At 39.6% G+C, this 23,532-nt stretch overlaps 1 protein-coding gene across 1 annotated transcript in view; it reads left to right on the forward strand.

Moving 5' to 3' along the window:
- The first annotated feature begins 444 nt into the window (after positions 1-444).
- SCFD2 (sec1 family domain containing 2) overlaps positions 445-23,532 on the forward strand; it is a 394,702-nt gene continuing 371,614 nt past the window's right edge. Inside the window, exons 1-2 of the mRNA XM_077757780.1 lie at positions 445-1,372; positions 13,615-13,783. Of these exons, the coding sequence (XP_077613906.1) occupies positions 535-1,372; positions 13,615-13,783 (1,007 nt within the window). The 5' untranslated portion in view covers positions 445-534. The remainder of the gene's footprint in view (positions 1,373-13,614; positions 13,784-23,532) is intronic.

Consider the following 23,532-nt stretch of genomic DNA (forward strand, 5'->3'; position numbering starts at 1 on the left):
GAAAATGGGAAAGTTAAAATGAGACCAGTAAGTTTCTTATGAGGCTTGAGCGCTATAACATACGTGTTATAGCAATCCATTACACATCACTTTGTTGTTTTTAACTTCTATTGGCGGCTCTAGGTTTAGATGAGCACAGCGGCTTTTAGAGGTGTGCTCAAGAACCAAAGAAAATGCCAAATTTCGGATTAGCTTTTCTTATTCCCGAGATTTCTCAAGACGCAGGGAAAGGTAACCCGAGCACAGACGAGACGAGAAGAAAACAGTTTAGCTCTGCGTAGACACTTCAAAGCACCCAGGAGCCACCGAGCCCTGCCCACTTCTTCCCAGCCCCCACCGTCCTTCCGCGCGTTCTCTGGGCCAGCCAATCACGCTCCGCTACGTCATCAACGTGCGCGGACACTGGACGCGTCAGAGGCAGCACCACGTGTATTGTGTTGACTGTCAAAGCCTCCCGGAGCCCAATTCCCGGAAGCTGTGAGTTCTAAAACAAGTTCCTGTACTCGACCTACCGCAGTTTGCGAGCCCCCAATCATGAGCGCCCCGGGCGTGCTGTCCTTTACCCAGCAAGGCTGGGAGCAGGTGCTGGCCAAAGTGAAACGGGCTTTGGTCTACCTGGACGCCGCCTGCGCCGAGAGCCTGCACTGGGGCTGCGGATCCACGCGCCTTCTGGAGGCTGTGGGAGGTCCAGAGTGTCACCTGCGGGAGTTCGAGCCCGCCGCAGTTGGTGGTGGAGCCAAGCAGCCTAAGGCGGTGTTCGTGTTGAGCTGCCTGCTGAAAGGCCGGACCGTGGAGACCCTACGGGATATCATCTGTCGCAGTCACTTCCAGTACTGTGTGGTGGTCACAGCCGTGAACCACGCTGTCCACCTCACCGCTAACCACGTGCCAGCGGCTGCAGCGGCCGAGCTGGAGGGGCAGCAGCCGGTGTTCGAGCAATTGGAGGAGAAGCTGTGTGAGTGGATGGGCAATATGAACTACACCGCCGAGGTGCTGCACGTCCCGCTATTGCTCGCCCCTGTGGCTCCCCACCTCGCCTTGACTCCAGCCTTCGCTTCCCTTTTTCCACTGCTTCCCCAGGATGTGCATCTCCTTAACAGTGCCCGACCGGACAGGAGGAGGCTAGGAAGCCCGAGTGAGGTGGATGCCGCCGCCCTCACCCCTGAGCTGTTTCTGAAGATCAGGTGCCTGGTGTCAGGCCTCAGTTCTCTGTGTGAGCATTTAGGGGTGCGGGAGGAGTGTTTTGCCGTAGGCTCCCTCAGTCGGATCATCGCTGCAGATCTGGCTAATTATGCCCCTGCCAAGAACAGACGGAAGACTGCCACAGGCAGGGCATCAGTGGTCTTTGTGGACAGAACTCTGGATCTCACAGGTAAGTGGGACCGCTGTGGGTCTTCCTAACTACTCTCCGAAGTTCTGGGACCTTCACTAATTCAGCATATGTTTTATTGACCTCTTACTATATGTCAGGTTGAGGACACAAAGATCAACTAAATGGACACAGCCCCTGATCCCACAGAAATCGTCACCTAGAGGGGAATACAGACAAGCAAATTAGCAGTTACAGTAGTCAGTTTTTAAATGCTGTATTGGGTAAATACAGCCTTAACACGCACTGCTTTGTCAGACAGCAACTACATCTAGCTCAAGATATTGGAGAAATGGAATTATGCTGACATTGAGGAGAACTGTACACCTGGGAACCTTTTAGAAATGTGCAGATGCCCATATTCACAGTAATCCTTCATAAAACGGCTCTAATTTCTGGGAGAGATGTTGACAGATGAACCAGTGGAAGGAAAACTGTACAATACATGAAATTATCATAGTTTAGTTTTAGTTTTCTTTAGATGAGTGTTGACAAACAGTTAAATATCTTAAAAAAATTTTTAAACATTATTGTTGAGAGACAGAGCATAAGCAGGAGAGAGGCAGAGAGAGAGGGAGATACAGAATCTGAAGCAGGCTCCAGGCTCTGAGCTATTAGCACAGAGCTGGACGTGGGGCTCCATCCTACAAACTGAGATCATGACCTGAGCCTAAGTCAGAAGCTTAACTGACTGAGCCACCCAGGCGCCCCAAAACACTTAAATATCTTGAGATTAAATGCAATTATATTTAATTAAATATCTTGAGATTAAATACAGTTGAGATGTAATACAGTTGTAGAAAATATTTTCAAATGTTCATTGATTTAGTCTCATTCTCATCAATTATTTATATGCATAGAGAACAAATGTAACCCTTAAAATAGATGAAGAGAAAACACTTTCTGATAGTGCATACTTTCAAAGGTCAACTTTATTGTTCTCTAATTAGGTAGATATAAGGTTGCTAATAGTATCGTCTGGCCACACCCAAACTCAGGGAGAATGATCAGGAAACTGACATTGGTAAGCATTCTTCTTAGCAGATCAGAAAAAAAGTGGAATGAAGTTATAAAAGCCACAATAGCTGTAACCTTGTAAGATTAATTTTCAGATCATAAAATAGGAAGCAAGTTAAATGATAATACTGAGATGTAACCTTAAGTATGTGACCAGAAAAAACAGGTGTCTAGTCTGTCAGTGTGATCTAAGTATAAGTAATAATTGTAACATCCCAGAACTCTTAAAAGGATTAAAAAGCACCTGAGGAGTTTATGCTTGATGAATTTTTGAGTGTGGTGTATACTATTTATACTTCTATTTCCTTATGCCTCAAATATGACATATTGTTTATAATTAATCGTCACATAGTTTTGTGCTCCTCTTCCACCCCTATGACTTCAGTTAGGTGAACTTTAATGGCCTGGCTGTCCAGCTTCATAGCAACAGTTCTGTTAAGTCTCAGGCATTTCTTCCTTGTTTATGAAAATATAAGCCACCAGAAACATCCATATCTTCCCATCACCAAATGTGATGTTGTCTGTAACCCACATATTTTTCTTTACTTTGTATTAAAAAAAGAGGTACTGTCTCTGCTACTATCTAATGACAACTTCTTCACCTCTGCAGATTAGGTCCTCTCCCTTTTCACTTCTCTCGAAGATTTACCTCTGTCACATACCCTCCCCTATTCCTAGATCATCATTAAAAAAAATCTTTTCTACTGGATTTTTCCAGTCAACATACAAACAGAATGTAGCATCTCCTTACTTAGTCCCTCAAGGTCCTCCAACTTGTTTTATTTCTTGCTCCATTTTACAGCAAACTTGAAAGAGGTGTTTATACTTGCTATCTCTCCAATCATCTGCTCCAATTTTCCCTTGAGTTCACTTCAGTTAGGATCCTTTCCCCCACACCCCACCTCCCACCAATACTTCCCAGCAATTTCACATCTCTGTCAAGATCGCTAATGGCCTCCATATTGCCAAATCCAATGTTCAATTATTAGGATTCATTTTATTCAGCCTCAAAGCAGCATTTAACACAGTGCAGTAGAGGATGCAGAGAGTTAAAAATATAAAAAATATTAAGACATACAAAAGATACACAGATAATACAGTTTCTTGTGAATCCCATGAATACGTAAATCTGACATGCCATTTGCTTGCTCACAATCTTCCCACAGCCTTCCATCACACCTACTGTCAAATCCAAATTCCTTACCATTGTTTTCACGGCCACACAAGACCTGCCTGTGTATACCTCTCCTACCTCATCTCTCACTGATCTCCCTTCACACATTACTTTCGCACCCCACTGGCTACCTTGCCATCCCTCAACATGCCAAGTATGTCCCAGCCTCAGGGCATTTGAAGTTAGTTCTTCTGCAGCTCGACTTGGGAATGTTCTTCCTTCAGATATCTACGTGGCTTTGTTGTTCACTTTTTGGAATCTCTGCTCAGATTTCTGCTTCTCAGGCAAGCCTTCCCTGACTACCTTTTTTAGCTACTTTTTAACCCTAATTGGAATTAGTTTGTTTCTGTGGTCTTAGTAATTTATAAATTGAAGTATTTTTAATGGATATCTTCTGAATAATCACTCAAATTGTCTTCCAGATGAACAGATTAACGATTCATTTGTATCAAAGATGTTTCAACATAGTGTTATGACCACCTGATAGTAATACTCAGGGTTGATTATCAGTTGGTACATAGCTGTGTTGTCAAACCTGTTTTTAAAATTTTTGTCATGTTTTATTTATTTTTGAGAGAGAGAGAGAGAGAGAGCAGGGGAGAGTCAGAGAGATAGGGAGACACAGAATCCGAAGCAGGCTCCAAGCTCTGAGCTGTCAGCGCAGAGCCCGACGTGGGGCTCAAACCCACGAACCGTGAGATCATGACCTGCACTGAAGTTGGATGGTTAACAGACTGAGCCACCCAGGCGCCCCTCAAACCTGTTTTTTAAACATTAAAATTCTACTGTATTAGTGAGTAAAGAGAAATCCTCCTCTCTTTGGGACTGCAAGTTACCCAATGCTGTTGCCCAGTAGAGAAGAGTGTTAGGTAGGGCCTCGGAGAGTGTTGGTGTGGACACAGCTGGTCCCCCAGAGCTGCTGAGGGCACGGAGGCAGCAGGCAGCGAGGGGTGGTGGCAAGTGATGATTGTGGGGATGCAACCCTTGCCCTCCTGCAAGGTGGCCCCAAACTGAATAGGGTGGTAGGTAGGTGGTATTGGCATCATTGTTATTATGGGTGCTCTCTGTCCTTGGTCCAGTCTTTCTGATGTCCAGGAACATACCTGATCACGGTGCTCAAGTTGTTTCCTGATCTGCCTGGGATGTAACAAGAATAAGGAGCTGGGGAGTCATGACAATACATTTAACGGGGAAGTTGTTACAAGAGTTTGGTGTGGATTCTTATATCAAATTGTGACTTAACTTAGCGCATTGTTTAGCCAGGGATGGCTGCAGCATATAGAAGATTACACCAGCAATTTCTAAAAATTAAAAAGTTATTGGAAATTATTGGAATGAGTTGAATAGCTTGAATTTCAATTTGAATTACTTGACAGTAGTTTTATTTTTTTAAATTTTTTAAATTTTTTAATTTAATTTTTTTGAATCATGAATCATTACTTTTAATAACTTTTCTTTAAGCATAAGATAAGTCTGAGAAAAGCTTGTTTATGCATAATACAAATCTTTTTTTTTTCAAATAGTTTATTGTCAAGTTGGTTTCCATATAACACCCAATAGTTTTAATATACAGATCAAAAGGAAATACATTTTTCATACTAATTTTTCACTAGTTGTTTAATATTTTATAATATCCTTGATAATTTACCATTAGAAAATGTGTATGATTATATACCTTAGATGTAAAGTTAGCGCTATCAAAAATAACCTCTAAGAATTCATAAATATCTTAACATCTTGCTTAGAGTACAGATAAGTTACTGTCTCATCTTTTGTCATCATCTTTGTGAAGGGTAATATTAATTTGCCTAATAATTGGTGTAAATATTTACTGAAGGCCTATTACGTACCAATTATTGTTGCAGGTCTAGGGAAACAGTGATGAACAAGATAGACAATTTCCTTACTCTCCTGAAGCAGTTGATAAGCTCTCAGTGCTTAGAAATACAGAAAGTTTGTTGTAATTATTTGAGAAGTTAATAGCTGCTGATGTCTGTTTGTTGTGATTTTGGCTTACTTTTGCCATGTCTATACCACCTGGAAGCTTGGGTCCCTACAGAGTGTGTCAGGCATGTTTGCACAGGGGATTTAAGTGCATCATTTTGTGGACTGTTCTGACTTCTGATTTGTTTCAAGAGAGAATTAAAAAAGAATTAAATCACATAGATGTGATTTATGAATCTCTAAAAGGTTTGGGTCTGTTTTCCTTTCCATTCTTTTTTTAGCTCTTAAGACTGACTAGTGTGCTTTGCTGATAGTCTTCAAGTTCAAAATCAAAAGATAGGAGGTGGCAATAAATCTGGGAATTACATATCCTCCCCGGCTCACTTCTTCTGAATTTTAGTTTCCTGTAAACTTTTAGGTTACATCCATTCAATTAAATATCAACTGCCAATCCAAAGGGTGGTTCTTATTCCTGGGATTATCATACACTGATGCATTTATATTTCTTTTAAGGTGTATATATTATTTGTGAAAGTGTTGAAATTTGAGACTATTAATAACTAACATTTGAGAGCATATTACTCTTCTTAGCCCTCTACATATCTTGGTTCTTTTAATTTTCACAACTGTTTTTTGAGGTATTATAATTATCCCCATTTTGCAGATAAGGAAACAGAGAAATTGAGGAGTTAGGTAACTTGCCCAAGATCACACAGCTAGTAAGTAGCAGTCAGAATTCGAACCTTGGCAGTTTACTTCAGAGCCTGTGCTCATAGCCTGTCGCATATATGTTCCTACAGAGAAAAGTTTGAAAAGCCTTGTATTAGATAGTACAGATGATGCTGATAGGGTATCCAGAAGCTAGCAGCTTCAGAGACTAAACACAATTGTTGGACCCCAGTGATGCCATGGTGTTCAGAAAAGTGATTTATTTTCTTCCCCCAATCTGATTTTCCACAAAACACAGAATAATCAGCTAATATTTTTGAGTTCAGAGGACATGGTTTAAAAGAAGAGACAAGTGTGAGACACGATTGAGAAGACTTCTAAGACTCTGATTACGTTGCTGGTGTTGTATTCACATCAGTATAGTAACTTCAAGTCCTGGCTTTAGTGACTTAGTTGCTCTTTGATCTTCATTGACCTTTGGGGGGTTTCTCATTTGCAAACAGGGTAAAATGGTGACTTTAAAGTACTGTTGGAAGGATATGAAGTCATTCATTCAATATATAACTAATATGGTGGGTAAGATTAAAAAGTGATAGGATTTCCATTTTACATAGCATAGCTGGTGGGCCTTTTTGAGGATGAGAAATTTGAGCAGAGATGGAAAGAAGAGACGAAGGAGACTGTGTGACTGTCTTGATGTAGAATATAAAGACCTAGTGGCAGGTGCAAAGGATCTGAGGTGGGAATGTGTTTGACATGTTCGAGGAACAGTAGGAGGCTGGCATGGCTCCCTGCAGCTTGCCCTGCAAACTCGGAGGGCTTGTGGTAGGAGATGAAGTTGGAGGAATTGGCAGAAGGAATGCACCGTAAGGCAGAGTAAGGGCTTAGCGTAAGAGCCAAAGTATGATAGGAGAATTGGGGAGTTTTAAGCTGTGATGTGACATGATCAGACTTATGTTATAAGGGATCAGACATGGAAGGAGTGGATCAGACTTATGTTATACAGGATCAGACATGGAAGGAGTGAGGGGATTGAGATAGAGCCTCAATAGAAGGTAGCTGCCACTACTACCTAGGTTGTATAATAGGCATGGGTGGTTGGGCAGTTCTTACCTCTGCCTCTTCCTAGTCGTAAGTCCTTGGGCAAGTGCCTGATTTCTACGTCTCAGTTTCCTGGTCTGTAAAATTGAGATAACCACTCAGAGGCTCATGGAGAGGATAAAATGAGTTAACACATCTAGTTCCTAAGACCGTGCCTGGTGTATGATGGGCAGTGGAAAATGTTTCTTTTATTAATTAATGACATGTATTTAAAGTGACTTAAGTTTTATTACTTCAAATATGTATTTTCTCCCTAATGCTAAGAGCATAAATGCAAGAATGATTTGTCATACATGTAACCCAGAAGAATTCTCTTGCCTGACCTCTTACCTGCCGCTAAAGAAAATGAGAGTTGGTAAGAGCTAACCATTTGTCAGGAACTAACCATCTGTCATAACTAGAGAGTGAAAAAAAAAAAAAGAATAAGTGAGATTTCTCCTACATGATTCTGCCACATCACTACAATTTTGGTTACTTAGCAAAGTGTAAAGAATGGTATAGATGATACCTATTCATTTCATAAGTGTTTATTGAGCAACTTTTATGTGCGGCCGCTCTACTCAGTGTGTTTTGGGGACCTGAAGCCTTAGCTCAACTGAAGCTAATTAAGTATGCAGAACCTCGGGTCTCACCTCAGACTTATGAATCAGAATCTGTATTTTAACAGGATCTTTAGGTGATTTGAATTTGCAGTGAAGTTTGAGAAGTGCTAATGGAGAGATCAGTCAAGGCTCTTGTCCATGAGAGACTGAGAGTCAAACGAAAAAGCCCAAAGCTCAGCAAGTTAGAGTGAATGTCATGTGCCTTCATAGGGTTCAGGTACAAAATTCTCCTTTAAGGGGTTGCCATTTCTATATCAGTGGTTCTCAGTCTGGTTTCACATTTGAACCACCCCAGAAAGTCTGATTTTTAAAAATGGGTGTGGTGGGGAGGCTAGAATCGGAATTCTTTTAAAAGCTCCCCACACGTGCAAAGATGTAAGAAGGGGCATAGGTTGTTCTGAGAATCCTTTTTAGATCATTTTTTATTAGGGCTTAAGGTGCATGAGGGTTGGGATGAATGAAGAATGGTAGAAGATGAGAAAGGGTCATGGGGATTATGAGGAAGGGGGTTAGGACCATTTTCCAAAAGCCTTAACTTTAATGCTCAATGAGGAGTCATGACAAATTTGTAGGAAGGCAGAGTAAAGGCACACATTTCCTGTTGAATGAGTTTTCTGGTGGACAGTGTGGGGGATAAATCTATTGATAGCAAAGTGGGAGCTGAGAGGTGAGTCAAACTCATGGGGTGGATTTTTTGTTGCTGTTATTTTGCTTCCTTTTTTTTTTAGTTCAGTTTAGTTAAAGCATAGTTTACATATAGTAATATTCATCATTTTTAGTGTATAGTTTTGTCAAACAACATACAATAGTATAACCAACACCCACAATCGACATTGTAGAGATTGGTCAGAAGCCCATTATAACATCTATAAATCACAATGATGTGACTTTAAACTGAGTAATAGTAAGAATGAGGAAAGGAGTAGTTGAGTGTTTAAATGAGAGAATTATCAGGGTGGTGGCTGATATAATGGTAGAGGATTAAGAGAAGACATGTCAAGTTTTCTAGCTTGGACAACTTCAGAATCCATTCTCTGTGATAGGGATGGTAGGAGAGGATTCAGGTTAGGGGCAATATAATGAATGCTATGTGATTTTCTTATCTAAGATTTCTGTGTGGGGAAAGGTATTTATTGAATAAACTCGTATATATACTGCCTTATGATTATCTTCTGCCCAAGCCCTTCTCCTGCAAAGCCCTACCTGGTAATATGGAATTCTTAAGCAGGCTTTTGACTGGTATGCAGTATCTAATACACATCCTTTGTGCTAGATTTGGCTGATGTGAGACAGCCATAGGTAGTGTTAAAAATAGTAGCATCAGTAGTTCTTGTAATAGTAGTATTGGAGATCTAATAACCTAACACTGCTTTCCCCATCTAGATTCTGAATCAACTGAATATTAGATAAAATGTTGTCAGATGGAGGTGAAAATACTTGTTTTATTATGGATATAGTGAACATTAGGGAATGTGGCTTATGTCTATGGACAAGTGAGTTCCTAATACTGAATCCCAGAATTGAAAGGTTTACCCACACAGTAGCAGGACTGAACCAGAGCAAGTCTTTGTCCTTCTTCCCAAGCGCAGGGCCTATCCTGGGAGGAACAAGTAGAACAGAACGTGACAGCCCAGGAGAAAAGTGATCGAAGGAGGCAAAGCAATTTCTGAAGTGTTATGCTAATTCTTGTCCCTCTGTGATGAAGGGAACGTTAAGAGTTATACATGTATTGTTCTTACAAGACAGAACTGTAATAAAATACTGAAACATCTGAAAATAATGAAAGACAGTCACAGATTCTTGAGGAGGAATTATGGGCAATCAGAAAGGAAGTGAGTCTTTGAATATACTAATTCAGAGTCCAGTAACTCTATCTCAACACAAAGGGACAATATGCACAACCCCCAAATATTCTGTTTGTGAAATGTAGAAAATGCTGTTGTTGCATTTCTATCTTTTTAGCCCTACTACAGTGTAACTAAGCTCTTGTGAGGGCTTGTATATGTGTATGTATATGTATTTTATTTTAATTCCAGTATCATTAACATACAGTGTTATTCTCGCTTCTCACTTTATTCTGTTTGAGTAGAGGCAAGTGAAGGTTTTACCTGTCTTATGATAGCATATGTCTATGCTATCAGACATGCACATATGATCCACAGAATAATGCAGGATTGGTATTTTTCTGGTGCTGTTAACTAAGCAAGTTTAGCCCTTTAAGCAATTGACCTTAACATAGGATTTCAAATCTTGAGGTTTGAAGATATTTCGGTGTCAGTTGGACCAACTCTGAGTTTTTAATTTGGTAAGATAGCACCACATTTATGGAAGTTGCCACAGATTGAACAAGGAACTAGTGGACTATGGGACCACTAGAACCCATGCCTCCATTTCTTTTTCCTACACTCACCCTGGAAAAGACGACATTGGGAAATAAAACATTCTCTGTCTATACTAGAACACATTGCTGTTGGCCAAAATAACTGGGTTCTGCTTGATTTCCATTCTTCAACTTTTCAAATAATATTTTTAAATTTCTCTCATAAAGGAAAAATTAAGTTCTCTGAAAATCTGACTGTGATACAAACCTTGCCATTTTATTCATTTCTCAAAAGAAGAATCTGAAGTTACTGCGACAGTGAGAGGCCCTGAATTCTTAGTCTTTGTTTGGCTCATATAAATAGCACTAAGTAAATGTAAACAATGAATATTGAACTGGAGAACCAAAGCCAGAGATGGAAGAAACTGTATTCAGAAGACAATTTGTTGAAAGCCCATACCTGCTTTATCTGTCATTATCAAGATTGTTAGATATACATACCCTTTTGACTAAATCTAAGAAGCTGAGTGATTATGTTTGTGTAAATTTAACATTTTGTTAATTCTCTGATATAATATTAGAAGCAATTCCTGAGGGAATGTAAATTACTTTTCCAGTTAGGTAAGTCTCATGTGCTCCTTCCAGAAAATATTAGGAAAAACTGATGTTTAGGTAGAGTTTATATCAACCAAAATATCCTACTATCCAAAGATAACCCTTGTTAAAATGTTGGGATATTTGTGTGCGTGTGTGTGTGTGTGTGTGTGTGTGTATGTAACAGCATATTTTTTATTCTTTTTACAATAGGAATGTATATTCACCATGTGAAGTTTAGAGGCTATAAATAATTAGAGGAAAATAAAAATCATAATTTGAGAACTGCTTCAATATATATACCATAATTAGAAAAAAATTATATTCTATTTTATTCCTTTACTTTTTCTTTTTTTTAATGTTTTATCTTTTTTTTTTTTGAGAGAGGGAGAACATGCACAAGTGGGAAGAGGCAGAGAGAAAGGGAGAGAGAGAATCCCAAGCAATCTTAGTGCTGTCATCACAGGCCCAATGCAGGACTTGATCTCATGAACCAAACCACGAGATCATGCCCTGAGCCAAAATCAAGAGTCAGATGCTTAACCCACTGAGCCACCCAGACATTCTTCCTTCGTTTGAGTGTTTAAGATGTTAGTACATAATATTTTAAGCATATGAATGATACTTTGGCTCTGTAGAAATAACTATCACGTTTAAACCTTAAGGAAAAATAAGTATGTTGTATTTTGACTTCTCCTACTTGGAGAGTTTCAAGAGGGCTGGATTAGTTAACAATTTGCAGAGGGTTTAATGTACAAAAACTTAGCAAAGAGCCCTGAGTTTGACATAGTGGAGGAGGGAGAAACAGCCAGACTGTAGAGGCATAAGAAGTTAGGGAAAAATGGTAGCATATATATTCCATTTGTGCGTGCCATGTGTCAACAAATAGAAGTTGAAAAATAAGAATAGCTTGGGGGCAGGGTTCAGATTTGGGGCACCAAGTTCAAAGAAACGTTATTTTAATGATGAATGGATATTTACGAAAATTTTTAGTGAGTGATGAGGAAACTGGTGGAGAGAGAAATTCATGATACTGTGAGGTGATCCTAGTGTTGCCACTCCAGGCTCAGGTTAAAGATATAATTCACTTAGGGATCTCTGACCCCCATTTGGATCTCAGGACATTTATAGTCACTAGGCATTCATTCAGCAAGAATTTATTAGTTAAAAACATTTTTTTAAGCATTCATTTTTTTTTAGAGAGAGAGTGTGAGTTGGGGAGAGGCAGAGAAAGAGGAAGACACTGAATCTGAAATAGGCTCCAGTCTCTGAACTGTCAGCACAGAGCCCAATGTGGGGCTTGAACCCACAAACTGTGAGATCGTGACCTGAGCCAAAGTTGGATGCTTAATCGACTAAGTCACCCAGGCACCCCTCAGCAAGAATTAAGTGAGCAGCTTGTAAGTCTGAGTGCTAAGAGGACCATAAACCCTAGATAGCATAAATAAGATATGGTTCCTTCTAAGCCTAATAAATGAATATTCCACAGGTGGTACAAGAACTCTTTCCTCTTTACCTTTAGAAATCACCTTAGAAGCACTCATGCTGGCTCTGTCTTAAGTCATTTTTATGGGCCTGTTTGTGTTGTTGTTGTTAATAGTGTGGTTTTAGTAATTTCTCCCTCTTTAGTTTGAATTCTTGCTCTGTATCTTATAAGTTAACATATTCCTGAGCAAGTTACTTAAACTAAGTCTTCTACTCTATAAATGAGCATAGTAATACTCATCTATTAGAGTTGTTATAAGAACTAAGTGGATAATAAGTGTACAGTATGAAACCTAATACCTGGTTCATCACAGGCTCTCAGTAAATATTAGCTATTGTGATGAAAATGATGATAGTGGTGACAAGAATTCTTTGGATTCTTGATTTGTTGTTTTCTACCTAGTTCTGTCCAATTACTGTGATGTGGCAAAAAGAACAGGTAGAGCTAGAGAGACATCAGGAAACAAGAAGTTGATTGATTTAGATTGGGTGGGATCAAAACAATATGTGCCAAGTCCTACCCATTGTTGGAAGGAGGTCACCCAAGCAATGATAGCTTTTGGAAAGAAACTTGGTTTCATGGAAAAAATATTACACTGTGTTATTGGTCTTGAATTTCAATTTGAGGTTCTCAGTCATTTGTTATGAAAAGAGTTAATACATGTGAAGTACCTAGAACATGTCTAGTACACAGAAAGCAGTCTATAAATGCTTCTATCATTACAAACTGTTACCATTCATTCATTTAGTTTTCCCATGATCTAACACATATTTAGATCAGAGCTGCCAAGTTGCCTGCTAGACATGCTGGGGACAGGGTGAACCAGGTAAACAGTTGCCAGTATGAAGGTGAGGTTCTAGCAGAAGGGAGCTCTGCTCTTCTTGGCCAGGTCTTTAAGCCCTTCTGTCTTGTGAAGTTTTCATCAGTAAAATAAAGTTTTGGCTCTAAAATCTTACAATAATATCATCCAGTCACACTATTTTCTTGGCTGAATATATGCTGGTTATTTATTTATATATTAAATATTTATTGATATTACTCTGCTAGGTGCTAGGAATATAGTAGTAGCCAGAGCAGCCACAGTGCCTGACCTCATGGAGCCTTAAGTCCAAAACACAAGGCACTGGTTAACTACGTAATTGTGAGCTTGATTAGTGTTACAGAGGGCAAAATGCTAGGCTTGTGATTTATGTGAGCAAAAAAAAAAAATATATATATATATATATATATTATTCTTGATGGAGAGCCATTATAGAACATGAATCCAGATATTTTTTGAGTTTTGTGAGTTTCTATTTTCCATTTTGTGAGTTTATATTTTGTTGTCTGCTTAAATAGGAGCAACTGGACATCATGGAGACAACTTGGTAGAGAAGATGATTTCAGTGCTTCCCCAGCTTCCAGGCCACACCAACGATGTGATGGTGAACATGGTGGAGCTTACAGCACTCCAGAATGAAGAGAAGAATCAGAGTATGGTGGCACCAGGCTGTCTTGCACCATCCAAGTAAGATAAACAGGTTTTTGGGTTTTTTTTTTTATCCCCCCTCATCCTTCTCTCTCTTCCCTTTCCTTTTTCTCTGAGATCAACTGTTTCTGTAGGAAGGAAACAATGAAGAGTTGGTCTGGTTGGAGAATTCATAGTGGATAGCATTTAGAAAAAAGCATTTTTCCCCCTATAACTTTGAAATAACCATATCCACTAAACAACACTAAGCCAAAAACTATTGAGGTATCACTTACCGAGGTGTCATAGATGGATGTAATAGAATTTGTTCTGAGGATAGGTTAAGTGAATCAATTTATACATCTCCTTTCCACAGACTGTTTGGCTTGGAATTGAGTCCAACCATACTCAGTTTCTTTTTGCTAGTGGACTTTTTCACAGGACTAAAGAATAGCCCACAGGGGCGCCTGGGTGGCTCAGTCGGTTAAGCGTCCGACTTTGGCTCAGGTCATGATCTCATGGTTCGTGGGTTCAGGCCCCGTGTTGGGCTCTGTGCTGACAGCTAGCTCAGAGCCTGGAAGCTGCTTCTGATTCTGTGTCTCCCCCTATCTCTGACCCTCCCCTGCTCTTGCTGTCTCTCTCTCTCTCAGATATAAATAATAAAATATTTTTAAAAATTTAAAAAGAAAATAAAGAATAGCCCACAAAGCTATGAAACAGCGCCATCTTTCTGCATGTAAACAATACAGTCTTGGACATCAATGACAGGTTTTTATTTCTGTGTATATTTTTCACAGGCTTAGAGAAGTCAGAAAAAGAAGATGGTATACTTCATGTTATGCAGAGTTTCAAAAACAAACAAACAAAAAAACATTTCTCCAGAAACATGATGACAAAAAGATAATAATAGTTTTACCTTCTCTACTTTGACCTTAAATAATTCTTATGAGAAAAAAAAAGTATTAGAAGGTGAAAAAGTGTCTGAGTATCTGTTTCCCTTATCTCTCTGTTTTTAAACAAAAGAGGATCTTTTGCATTATTGTCTCAAATCTTACCAGTAACAGATATATTTGGAATTTCCTATCATATCTGGAATTAATTTTCAGCCCCTGAAGTTTTCAGCTTTTTTTTTTTTTTTTAAAGATAATTAATAACGTTTATTGGATGCCTGGTGTTTATGGGCCGATGTGGGAAAAAATAGAAAGTTCTATACCCTGCCTTCTTTGTATACTAAAAAATATAGGCCATGTGCTCACGTCAGCAGCACGTATACTAACACACAGGCCTGTGAACTTGCAGCTATACAAATCCGGAAGAAATTGTGATTGGAAATAATTTTAGCTATTCAGAGGGCCTATTCAAAAGTTGCTCATTAAGAACTTACTATGAGCCTTGTCTGAACTAAGTAATATGAATAACATAAAATATAAAATATCATTCTTGCCTTCAGGGAATATGTTCCTTGTTGGGGTATAAAAGCAATAAAAATTATACAAGACTCAGGTGTGTGTTACAGATTATAAATACTACAAAGTATCAGGTCCACAGGGTTTCTGTAGATCCATGTGCACCTTGTGGAAGTGGTGATGTTTGACTTAATTATGTCTTGAAGAATTTAGAAAAAGAGAAGGGCTAACGTGAGCTTGGGTATGGAAACAACAATGATCAGGTCCTGATATGGGGTGTGAGGAAGGACGACAATGTCAAGAGACCACCACTGCCATCAGCATTAATGTTTTCCAGGACTTACCACGTGCCAAGTACGCTTCCAAGTATCTTACATTTGGGAAGCCATTTAACTGTTATAATAACCTAGTGAGGTTGGTGTTGTTACTCCCCCATTTTACACATAAGGAAATAGAGGCAAAGTGACCTTGAGTAACATAGTTAGCAGGAGGTAGAACTAGAATTTTGAGCCCAGAATATTTGGCTTTAGAGCCATAGCCTTTACTTCTGTGCTGCCTGTGCAAGGGCCAGAGAGGAGCTAGGCTCATGAGCAAATTTAAAGAGACAGGAACAAAAATCAGGTTACTTGATGATTTAATTTGGAGAGTCCTATTCCCTCAACGTAGCAGTTATACCAACAATATTATCAATTTTGGCTAATTTAAGCAAACGGAGTTCCAGGGGTCTAGAACTTGGAAAGAGACTCTTCAAGGCCTTGACATCAGAGAGACTGAACTTTAACTATTTTGTCATGAGTCATTCTGTTTAAGATTCAGATTCCAAGGGAAAAGGTGAGAGTGACCTCCCTTGGGCCTTGCGCCCACCATTTGCTCAGTGGGGGACTGCGAGCAGTTCATGCTAGCTGAGGATTATGACAAAATTGTATGGCATGATGGAAGGGTAGTTCTTTGAAGGAAATGGGAGTCCTTATCTGGACTTCGTATTATGTAGGAGAGTATACTTTCTTATTATTTATGCCAAATTGAGTCTCTGTTTTCTGAAACTTACGGCCAAAGATATCCTGACTGATAACTTTTTTGGACCTCATTATTTCATCTATAAAATGATAATGCTGGCCTAAATGACTTCTAAGCCTCTTGGTTTTAAAGCATTTAAAAAAAAACAACATTTATTTTTAAGAGAGAGAGAACTAGGAAGGGGCAGAGAGAAAGAGGAGGATAGAGGATACGAAGCAGACTCTGTACTGATGGCAGAGAGCCTGATGCAGGGCTCAAACTGACGAACTGTGAGATTGTTGTGCCCCGTTCACGAATCGCCAGAGACCACCAAGGAGCCGACACCTTTGCAAGTACAAAAGGGTCTTTATTACAAGCTCGAGCCGGGGCTCACCCATCTACCGGTGTAGTGGCAGCAGGGTGAAGCCCCAAACAATAGTGAGCAGGGATTTTATGGGGTAAGGGATGGGGGTGTTACAGTGCATACGTTGTACGTATAGCATCGTCACATAAGTACCAATTACAATTGTGCAGCACCCATGGTAACAGCTTTGACCATTCAGCATCTGTGAGGTGTTCATTACTTTTGGTGGGACCCAATCATGACTTTTGAGAATCCTTTGAAAATGACTAATTATGAGGTGAGTTCAAAGGGCCCACATGGGGTTCAGGCAAGTGGTGAGTGATTTGCTAGTTTGCACAAAGTAACTATCTATAGTCCCCAGCCCCTGACTCAGACCATAGGAATGTTACTCTTATATTTCTTAGCTTCTTTTGATTGGCTGACCTGAGGGTGGTCTGAGGGTGGCTTCAGCCTTGAGCAGTCTGAGGCTTTTCCTGGAACTGGGACTATGTGCAGCTCGAGGTTGCTCTTAATGGAGGCCTTAATCTCAAAATGACGTTACTTAGGCTCTTCAAGATCATGACTTGAGCCAAAGTCAGACACTTAACCAAGTAAGGCTCTTGGTTTAAAAATAAAAATTGTTCCTAACTGAGCCCTTACTGTAACTTAGCTCTGCTTCTGAGCATCTACAACTAAATTCATTCAAATATATATTTCCCCCACAACCTGGTCTTTATTTTCATCAGGTGCCTTTTCCTCTCATTTGACAGTGAGTGAGTGTGATCATGGAATATGAGCTTTGAGTGCCATCCAAGTATGAGAGTGTGTTCATAAATGTCAGAGGCAGTGATGGGTTCTAGAAGGATCTGAATAAAGAAGAAAGTGTTCATGAGAGCAGGTTTGGTGAAAGAGTAAGCGTAGGAGTTAGACTGCATAAGGGAAAGAGATAGGTAGTGAGAAAATTACAAGAAATAGAGGTTTGAAGCAATATAGAAAAAAAGGATAGTTTATAATTGCTTGGGATACTGAGAGAATTGTGCTGATTAATGTCTTTGCAAAAGAGGAATTGAAATAAATTACAGCTTCTGTAGTATGTACTGTACTTCCATCGAGATAATAACCAACCATTACTACCTCCTACATCACCCCCTGAAACTTCTCGGAGAAATGAGTGTGAGGATAAAGAAGTTAGTACTAAAATGAAAACAGATGGGTGCCTGGCAATAAATAAGGTGCCTGCAATGGAATGATCTTTAGAAAGCAAGTCTCTAACTATGATATAATCCTCGATAATCAAAATTTACTGCTAATATAATTTTTATAAAAGGCTGTTTATAATCATAGCAATTAAAGTTCCTGCAAATGCAAATGAGAAATTGATAACTTAAACGCATCATAACTTGGCTTTCTAGTTCTTGTCCATGGGTCCCTGGATTACATGGAATACTTTATACAAGAAGGAAGCAGAATCTTTTATGTTCTTCTGTTTCTCTTCTGATAAAATGGTTTCTATTCTCTGCCCCAGCTCCAGCTCCACTCTCCCTAGGCTGTTACTCTTTCAGTTCCTTTTATCCTTTACCAGTTCCCCAGGTACATTTGCTATGTCTGTACTTGTTGACTCAGATTCTGGCCTAACCCAGCACCCACGTCACTGTTTGGTCCAGTGGCCACTCCTCCCAAAGCTCTCCATATGCCTTCAGGTCTTTCTTCCGTCTTAGCACTCCTATCTCCCTTCCCTATTTTACTGTTTTTCTCCTTAGCACTTTCTAATATACTTATATATGTTGTATTTTTGTATCTTCCTTTCCTAGAGAGCTAGAGAGAAAACTTCCCACTAGAGAGTTCCCTGAGAGGAGGGAGATTTGTGTGTGTTATTCAGTATTCACTGTGATGGCCTCAGTGCCTAGAACAATAAATACCTGGCACTCAAGGGATATATGCTGAAGTGATACAGGCAGGATCCATGTGTGGAGTGAGGCTGCTGAACTAAGAGAGGGTGAAGTCAAACCTGAGCACAGAAGAGATTAATTTGCAGATGTATAGACTCTAATCATTGAATATTTGAAAATGCTTTCATTGTGTTAGGAAAACATTGCAAAATTGGCCCCATAATTCTACCTGTGCGACTTCTTTCGTAGATGTATCTGCATATGTGTAGAATGGTATGTTACATTCATTAATCACTCATTTGTCATTGCAGTGTGAAATAACTGCATGCCCAGTTCGGTAAGTCGTGGGGCACTTGTTATGGAATAATATCCAGCTATTGAAATAGAATAGAACTAAGAAGTTGTTTACATACTGAAGAGCAGTGAGCTCAATGACTTATTTCAAATGAAAAAAGCAAGGTGTAGCATGCCTCTTTGTAAAAAAACACAGTGAAATATATATTTCTATTTGCTTCTGATACACTAAATCTATCTGGAAAATGTGGAAGGAACTGATTACATTGGCCTTCTTCGTAGGGGACGCTGCAAGCCAGTAGAACCCTGCAAATTCATGAAATGAATAAAGATGGAGGAAGGAGGGAAACGTCTGACTACATGTATCAATGTGTGTGCTTCGAGTTTTCAATCCTGTGCATGTATCTCCTATTAAAAACAAGTAGAAATTAGATTTAAATGAAAGCTCGATTTGCTTCTTACGCAAAACTTAAGGTGGGATTTTGTGCTCCAAGGAAGGAAAGCAGCTAGTTGCCTCTTACTTTGGAACCTCTAAAATGCTTCTCCCTCCCCATTGTCTTCCTCCCTAATGAACCATCCTTTCTTTGAAAACTTCTATTAAAAAGACCAAAAGCTGCACTGTGATTGTTACATGTCTGTCTCCCTTACTAGACTGTAAACTCCTTTAAGGTAGTAACTGTGCCTGGAACTCTTATGAGGTGCTAGTAAATTGAATAAAAGAATGAATAAATGATTGAATAAATCTGTGTAATCAATTTGAGACCAAATTTTAAAATAATGACATAAATCCATGAAAAGCCATATGCACTTGACTTCAGCACTTAAGTCACTGTCTAGCATTGTTGATTGCTAGACAGTGATTGTCTAGGTCAATGAGAAGGAAGGAAGGCAGCACCAAATGCCTGAATTTTAAAATTCATTATTTAACTTAATTCTGTTAAATAACAAAACTTCAACTGAGTAAATTTTAAAGAAGTATGGACTTTATTATTGGATTCATGCACTGGGGGGCCTCAATGTAGCAAGTAGAGAGGAGCTCTGCTTGCTATAGAAAAGGAAAGGTTTTAAAAGTACACAGAGAGTGGAATAAAGGACATGATTAGCAAAGAATCCATTGTTTTGGACAAGGTCTCCCTCCTAAGTGGAACATAAAGGGTCTATCAGTAAATTTCCTGATGCTGACCAGGAGATTTCCATGTTGACTGGTGAAAGGTTACATTTCTGGGCCATTGAAACTGCAGCTAGGTTAGGTAGAAAGTCTTCATTCACCAACTGAGGGCCTCAACCTAAGCGACACCATTTTGGGCCTCTAGTTTTCCTTTGAACAATTCTAAAAGCAACTCTACAAGGTGGATATTATTCTTTTTTTATTTTTATAGAATTTTTGAGAAAGAGACCTAAGAAAATTGCCCTAAGCCAAATTTTCTTTAAGTGATTGAATTGGGTCATTTAATAAAATTACTTTTTAGGGGTGCCTGGGTGGCTTAGTCGGTTAAGCATCTGACTTTCGCTTAGGTCATGATCTCGTGGTTCGTGGGTTCGAGCCCCGTGTCGGGCTCTGTGCTGACTGCCAGCTCAGAGCCTGGAGCCTGTTTCAGAGTCTGTCACTCCCTCTCTCTCTGACCCTCCCCTGCTCACGCTGTCTCTCTCCCTCTCCTAGAAATTAAAAAAAAAAATCCAGCTTTAAAAAAAAATTACTTTTTAATTTCAAGGCACATTTCTTTTCTACTATATCATGACTCTGACACATGCTTACTTGAATGGATATACAAATAAACCAATAAATTCAGAAATAGTAGAAATCCTTATTTATAAAAAGCAATAATACTTTTTGCTTTTAAGCGAAAATAATTTTAAGTCCAGTTTTCATGTTAGTTTTTATTTTGGAGGTGGAAGGTTTTTTTCCTAGACTACACAGCAATGAAATAAATGGAGTAGGTCTTATAGCTAAGAGACAAATGCCACAGTAGTTTCAACTTAAACCATGATAAGCCAATTGTTTGTTAATGTTCACACTGTTAAGTAACCTGATGATGATATGTGTCAAAGTCACTAACTAGACCCACAGAGTCAAAAACAAATTGTTAAATCACCTCTTAAGAGTCATACATATTTCTTCTCTTTTCTTGGATTCCAAATGCCAATTAAATATTTCCTGTTAGATACAACATTTTCAGAGGGAAGAAAGGTAATTTTTCTTAGGGCAGAACCAGAGGTACTACATCTGATTTTAAATTCACCTATAGATAGAATGACTGAACTTAGATGTGAACATTACATAAGGTATATTTAGTGTTGAGGTTGTTATACCCAGATCGCAGTATCCTCACCGACCAGAGACCACCAGGGAGACCGAGTCACGCATGCAAAGGCAAAGGGCTTTATTACGGGCTTAAGCTCGGGCTCACAGACTTCACCAGCGTATGGGTCCGTGCTGAGAGCCTCGAACAAAGGCAGAGTAGGGATTTTATGGGGTTTGAGACGGGGGAGTTACAGAAGTTGTGACATGGGAACAGTGATCCAATCATAATAATTCAACATCATTGACAGTGGGTTTGACCATACACATTGTTTAGAGTATTCGTTACTTTTGGCGGGATCCAATTACAACATTTAGAGTACCTTTAAATTCAACCAATCACAGAGCCAGCCTAGGGTCTTGTTTGGCGACTAACAGGTTAACTTTAACGTTAGGTAACAGGGTCCTATCTATAGTTTCTGTCTCCAGACCTCTCCCTTAGTAAAGTGGAGGGTGGTCACTGGACTTTCCTGATTGGGTGTTGCAAGGGTGGTTTCTCCTGCCTTGGGCAATGTGTAACTGCCTGATAGTTTCGGGAAAGCTGAAACTCAGGCCTTCTAGTTCAGAGGGGAAACTTAAAGCCTGTCATGGAGTCAGTTTGGTTTAGACGTTTAGACTTGTGGCCTTACAAGGTTGAGGTGGAGAGCCAGCACACAAGAGGATGTGTCAACACAGCAGTGTTGTGAATGACCTTGCCACTGGTCCAGGTTATGGCCATCTCCTCAGCCTGTACCAAAAAACAAATGACATTAAACTGTTTCAGGGGGCACTTGGGTGGGTCAGTCGGTTAAGTGTCTGACTCTTGATTTCTGCTCCCTGTCGTGGATTGAGCCCCATTCCCAGCTCTGTTCTGGGCGTGCAGACTGCTTGGTCTCTCTCTCTCTCTCTCTCTCTCTCTCTCTCTCTCTCTCTCTGCCTCTTCCCCTTTCTCTGTCCTTCTCTAAATAAACATTAAAAAACCCAAAACTGTTTTGAGCACCTGGCTGGCTCTGTTGGCTGCTGTGAAGGGCATGGAGACAATTAAAAAAAAAAGAAACAAAACTTCTTCAAGTCAACACTGCAGTTTGAATAGTGAAGAAGGCCTACCTCCTCTCAGCATGCAGCTTGCTATATTTAACTTTTTTGGGGAACTCTAAAGATCATCTGGTCTCAGTTACAGGTTTAGAAAAAAGAATTAATGAATAATTTGTGGATGGTGGGGTGAAATAAAGCAGGGTTCTTTTCTGAAAATGAAGGGATAAATGTGCCTTCTAACAAATAGTTAAATAATTTAGTATGCCAGAGATATTTAACTTCTATTTCTTGATAAAGATTTACATTTAATAGTGAGATTTTTTCAGAATTCTTCTGTTTTAATGTATATTAAGAAAAGAGGGTTGGAAGGTAGAAACTTTCTCTGTAATTGCTCACATATTGCAGCTCTGTCATGGTACTTGTTAGTCAAGGAATGTGCAGGCAGTCCTCAGAATCTTTTTCATATTGAAAAATTTAAAGTGGTTTGTGGTCTTTGTGTTGTGAGAACACTGAACTCCGGGTCATTGTGGGTTTGGGATCCATAATTTAAATGGAAACTATGGCTCCTTTAGAAAAAGCTAAGAATTCTCTGAAGCTAGCTAGCTACAACAGAAAAGGAGGAATGGAAAGACTCATTACATTTGAATGACAAGTTCCTAATTAGGTTGATGTTTACTACCAAGTAAAAGTCAACAAGTCCAAAAATCTAACTCCTTGTGAGTTAAGCAGGCACAGACTTTATTGGGGGTGCTTCTAAACCTTCACTTTTATAGACCAGAATGTCTTCAGTAGCATGACAGAACTGTCCCACACTTGTGGCTACAGCTTTTCTCCCCTGTTACCTGCTGGCATTTTTGCCTGAGGACTCCTTTGCTTGCTTGCTTGCTTTATTTTTTAAAATTTAAATTGTAGTTAGTTAGCATACAATGCAATATTGGTTTCAGAAGTAGAATTCAGTGATTTATCACTTACAGATAACACCCAGTGCTCATCACAAGTGCCTTCNTCCGTATATAAGTGAAACCATATGACATTTGTCTTTCTGATTGACTTATTCCACTTAGCATAATACATTCCAGCTCCATCCACACCGTTGCAAATGGCAAGATTTCATTCTTTTTGATGGCTGAGTAATATTCCAGCACATATATGTGTGTGTGTGTGTGTGTGTGAGTGTGTGAGAGAGAGAGAGACAGACAGAGACAAAGAGAGACATCTTTTAAAAAAATATTTATTTTTGAGAGAGAGAGCAAGCGAGAGTGAGAATGAGAGTGCATGCATGTTAATGTGGGAGGGACAAATAGAGAGAGAGACAGAATCCCAAGCAACCGCCACAGGGTTAGCTCAGAGCCTGATGTGGAGCTCGAACTCATGAACTGTGAGATCATGACTTGAGCTGAAATCAAGAGTCAGATGCTTAATTGACTGGGCCGCCCAGGTGCCCCTGTACACCACATCTTTATCCATTCATCACTCGATAGACATTTGGGCTCTCTCCATAGTTTAACTATTGTTGATAGTGCTACTGTAAACATTGGGGTGCATGTGCCCCTTCAGATCTGTATTTT

This window comes from Crocuta crocuta, unplaced genomic scaffold (genome assembly GCF_008692635.1).
Source record: "Crocuta crocuta isolate KB4526 unplaced genomic scaffold, BGI_CrCroc_1.0 scaffold282, whole genome shotgun sequence".
In the NCBI taxonomy this organism is placed as follows: Eukaryota; Metazoa; Chordata; class Mammalia; order Carnivora; family Hyaenidae; genus Crocuta; species Crocuta crocuta.